Source organism: Octopus bimaculoides, chromosome 6 (assembly GCF_001194135.2).
Source record: "Octopus bimaculoides isolate UCB-OBI-ISO-001 chromosome 6, ASM119413v2, whole genome shotgun sequence".
Classification (NCBI taxonomy): domain Eukaryota; kingdom Metazoa; phylum Mollusca; class Cephalopoda; order Octopoda; family Octopodidae; genus Octopus; species Octopus bimaculoides.
Window position 1 is genome coordinate 107219308 of NC_068986.1, and position 5168 is coordinate 107224475.

Here is a 5168-nt window from a genome sequence, read left to right on the forward strand (position 1 = left end):
ATTTAATATATATATATATATATATATATATCCTATCTCCAGCCACAAGGCCTTGATCGACCCGAGACTATAGTAGAAGATACTTACCCAACGGGCTACGCAGTGGGGCTGAACCCAGAAGCTTGTTGTTGGGAAGTAAACCTGTCTGATTACGAACTTCGTTGGAGTTGTAAGAGATAAATGGATTGATTCTTCTTAAATTAGAAAAATTAGGTTATTTAAGTATATACTACGCTGTTTTAAAAAGTCAGCGATTCATAATAAAGCGTCTGTCGGAAATGTCATATGACTACCATAACTTTCTTTGATTCTAAGACAACTAGTTTGTAATACGTAGAATAACTCTGCGAGACACAGAGAGCACTTATATGTGATAGCTTCTACACATAAAAGCTACGTCTCCCACAATTCATACCCATACTCTTTTAAAATGGAAGCACACATTAGATAGCGTTGTCTTTATATCTATACCAATCTACACGCTCGGGTTCGCGCGTACACACATACGCACAAACTTGTATATATCTATATATAAGTAGATATACATACATACATACATACATACATACATACATATATATATATATATATATATATATATATATATATATATATATATATATATATAAATGTTGTTGGCATCCTTTTGTCTCGGGAGACAATGGAGTTGCGCTTAAACTAATCCAGTCTGGTTTTTACATTTCATGTCCTCTCTAGTTTTGCGCACGCCTGGGTTAGATGTAAGAAAATCCTGGGTAGCCCAATCGTCAGGATTCCTCTATCGACCTTGCTGACGTAATATCCGGTCTCTTTCCAAAAAGATATCCACGAACTTGCGGAATCTTATCTTCCTCCACTTCTCAAAAACGATGGCTCTGTCACGTGTATTCTCATGAAGAAAGCAACTTTCTATCTAACTCCACTCCACACTTACCTGATCTGCTCCAAATCTATTCCTTAAGAATATTGGCCCTCTGAAATTTCTTTACTGCTTATGTATTTCCTGAAGATTCCATCTTACTCTAGTGTAACCGAAACATTAACAGTTTCCATCTGGACGGTTTGGGATGCCCAGCAAATGCCATGGACATAATCATTTCCAACAGAAGCAACAAATAAAAACAGTATTGACGATATTGGCCAAAAATTTCTATAAAATAATTTTATTATCTCTCTCACACGGAGGGAGATTTTTTAAACAATTGATTGCATGTTCGCACTCGATCGAAATGTCCATAATCAGCGAAATTTTGGGGCACTATTGAGTGGGGTTTTTATCACAAACACATGAATAGGACTAAATAAGTTTTGAGAAAGTTTGCTTGAATATGCCAACTGAGCTTACATCGACTGGTTCTCATAAATGTACATAAAATTAAGAAAAAAATGGACGTTGGAGATATTTTCAGTGGATCACAGTTTTAGTAGTGTTTGATTATATAGATTCTACGTATACCGAGTGGCAGATATCTTTGAATCTGGATATGAAAAAAATACGCAAAGTCATCCGTGATGGCATTTGAACTCAAAATGTAAGGTATCTGTAAAATATTGAACCCGTCTCGATAGATTCATACATATAACTCCCTCTGTCTGCCACAACTATTGAAAGACGAGGAAAATTTATCCCAAGCCATCGACTTCCTCAATGTACAAAATAATCTAACATGTTGGACCAGAAGCCTCAGAATGTTAAATGCCGCCTTTACTTTAAAAATGTAGCATATTGCCTTTAGTATACACACCAACATTCCAGATTCGTCGTTAATCATGAATATATAAATTGTTATATTTTAGTTTGGGGTGATGCTAACAAATTTGCATTAAAATAGTAGAAAATTGCTATCGTTAAGGTAAAGCAAACACCATCAAAAAATATTGTGTAGTGTGAATATAGAAACTGTCACACTGTCGTTGTAAAAAGGAAAACGTTATTCTCCCATCACGTCCACTACAGCGACCAGCATAATTTGTGTCTGAAGTTGCCTTGATGTGTCAGGAATAAATACGCCAATAATCGTTGTATCGCAAATAATCGTTTTCCGATGAAATATCCTTTAATGCATATTACAAAACTACGCTGCTAAATTATTTCGGAAGACTAACTCAGTTTTAAACCTGACACACTGGTAATATATTCTTTTCTACTCTAGACACAAGGCCCGAAATCATTGGGGGAGGGGGTCAGTCGATTAGATCGACCCCAGTGCGCAATTGGTACTTGATTTATCGACTCCGAAAGAATCAAAGGCAAATCGACCTCGGCGGAATTTGAACACAGAACGTAAGGACAGACGAAATACCTTTTTTTTTTTTTGTTACCCACAAGGGGCTAAACATAGAGGGGACAAACAAGGACAGACAAATGGATTAAGTCGATTACATTGACCCCAGTGCGTAACTGGTACTTAATTTATCGACCCCCCGAAAGGATGAAAGGCAAAGTCGACCTCGGCGGAATTTGAACTCAGAACGTAACGGCAAACGAAATACCGCTAAGCATTTCGCCCGGCGTGCTAACGTTTCTGCCAGCTCGACGCCTTTGTATATTGGGAATATATTCGCAAATAACACACTTAGTTGTGCTACAAACATTTTCCGTGTAAAAAGTTGGATAACTTCGGTGGAACATTTTTTCTCATCGTGGCTTCAAATGTTTAAAACTGTGTTATTTCAAATCATAGATAATTGTCTAAGGAAAAGTACATGAACTATTTAACGACAACGTTAGGTGATTGCAACAGGAGCACAGACGCGCTTCGGTAACGAATGACCATGGGATTGCACCTAGAATGTTCCTCTCGGAAGCATAAGTCTGGGCAAGATTGTTTATGGGAGACCAACAGTCGCCCATGCGTACCAGCCCCTCCTATTCACGCCACCGATTTTATCCAAGGGAAAGGCAACGGATGATACAGCTTGGCACTAGTGACATCGTAACTCATTTCTACAGGTAAGTTAACTGGAGTAACGTGAATACAGTGTCATGCTCAAGAACACAACACACAGCCCGGTCTGAGAATCACTCATCAACTCGTGATTGTGAGCCCGACGTTCTAACAACTGAGCCATGCGCATTCGCATACACTAACATATACATTTATAAATCACATGTGACACTATTGTGAAACAAACAGATGTTTCCATATTTATTTACCCTATCTTTCCTACCTTCATTTACATTGTTTGTGCAATTATATTTATGGGTTGTTCGTTATTTCTTGCTCAATACCAAGTGAAAGAGAAACAATAAATATATGTCATTCTAATATTAAAGTAGACATCTATCATAGAAATAATCCTGAAATACGAGGTTAAAAGAATAAACAAACTCAATTTCTGGCTTCGATAACGAGTAATAATTGTATCTTCTACGCCTTAATTCCTGCAGATTTCTCTGACATTCTACAGACCCTGCAGTCGTACGAATCCCACCAGTTATTCACAATTTTAAGGTAAGCAAAGTTACGAATTAAGAAAAGCAATATATAAAAATAATTATGATACAGAATTTGCAAATATTTTGAATAACTTTACGGCAATTGATACACAGGTATATAAGATGGGCCTTAAATTCAACAGTAAGTATTCATGGAAAAACTTTATGTATTAGAGCATGTACTTTAGGCTCAATTTCACATAAATTACGTGAAGTGATTATTGGAGTAAGACTGTTGGCGAAAAGCTCTTGTAATATACCATAAAATACAATAATTTTTGATATCCCACGTAACTTTTCATCAACATTATAATAATATTTTTGATGAAATTCAGTGCTATTTCAGCGATAACTATAGATATTTAGCTTATTTCATCCTAAATGAAGACTGTTTTCTTCCCTTAAACGTGTGACAATCACGTTTTATTTAATTTTTGTTGTTTCTTTTTTTGCTTTTTGTTTTTACTGTGTATCTAGAACCGCAGTGTACATGTCTTTCTTGTATTATGACAATAATCCTTTCTACCAAAGGCACAAAACCTGAAATTGGTGGAGGGGATTAGTCGATTACATCAGCCCCAGTGTTTCACTGGTACTTGATTTATCGACCCCGAAGAGATGAAAGGCAAAGTCAACCTAGATAGAATTTGAATGAATTATGACAATAATGTGGGAATATGAAAGTTATTTAGTTGATATTTCTAGCAGGTCGAGTGAATGTAGTTTCTCCTTTATTGACTTATGCTGTCTTTGTTGGCGAATACTATACAACAGGTCGTGTTTCTACTTGATTAAACTTTTTAATCGCAACAAAAATGTCATGTTGAAATTCAGAGTGTAATATCCGGGTGAGAGAGATGCAACAGAGACGAGAGAGAGAGAGAGAAGGAAAGAGAGGGAGAAGGAATGAGAGAGGTGTGAAAAAGAAAGTAAGAAAGAGAAAGGGATAGCAAAAAGAGGAGAGAGGAAGAGATAGAAAGAAGACAGGGAACGGCCTCCCTGTTTGAGGCTGGTACTCATCATGTTTAATAAACTTTAGAACATGAAACCAAATGACTTATTCGAAGAAACAACACCTTGTTCAGTCTAGAAATAGCACTCCCCGTTTAACGATCGTAAGTCTAGCATATTATCCACAATAATCACATCTCATTAGATAAATGTTGGCACTGAAAATTATAAAATATATAAAGAGGCCTTTTACAAGTTTTAAATTTTTCTTACAGATGAATATATATCCGATACTCTTGTTTCCAGTTGCTGTCATGTCCCCGGGGATTATTTTGCATAATACTGCAGCAGATAGTAAGTTTTCATATTCATAAATTTCTGCAAAGGTATGAGGCTCTTAGATCCACAATACGCTCTGAGATCCACACCTCTTCTCCTCTCGACACCATCAATATTTCAATTTTCCAGATATTGTCGTAAATATATTTCTAAAATCTCTTTCGAAGCTCAATATCACTCTTGTAAACATCACACTTTTGTAAATATCACACTTGTGTAAGTTTTTACTACGAGTGGCCTAGCATGTAGAAAAATTAGTCAATAGACTATATACACCAAAATATCATTTATGGGACACAAGAAAACATTTACAAGTAAGCCAGACAACAAAACGTTGAAGTCTTCTGAAAGTCATTACATGCAAACATACATACATACATGCATAGTACATATGTAAGTATGTGTCTGTGTGTATATATATATATATATATATATATAT

General features: G+C 36.0%; 2 protein-coding genes across 6 annotated transcripts in view; one reads left to right on the forward strand and one right to left on the reverse strand.

Annotated features, from left to right (window-relative positions):
• Positions 1-179, reverse strand: part of LOC128248177 (uncharacterized) — a 17555-nt gene extending 17376 nt beyond the window's left edge. The window contains exon 1 of the mRNA XM_052969059.1: positions 88-179. The gene's annotated coding sequence lies outside the window, so the exon portion shown is untranslated. The remainder of the gene's footprint in view (positions 1-87) is intronic.
• A 3051-nt stretch (positions 180-3230) lies between these two features.
• Positions 3231-5168, forward strand: part of LOC128248178 (uncharacterized) — a 19073-nt gene continuing 17135 nt past the window's right edge. For 4 of the 5 annotated variants that reach the window (XR_008264477.1, XM_052969060.1, XM_052969063.1 and 1 more), the window contains exons 1-2: positions 3231-3455; positions 4666-4744. Coding sequence is in view for 4 of the 5 variants with exons in the window: in XM_052969060.1 (XP_052825020.1) it covers positions 4666-4744 (79 nt within the window). In the remaining variant the exon portion in view is untranslated. The other variant, XM_052969061.1, reaches the window with a different exon arrangement.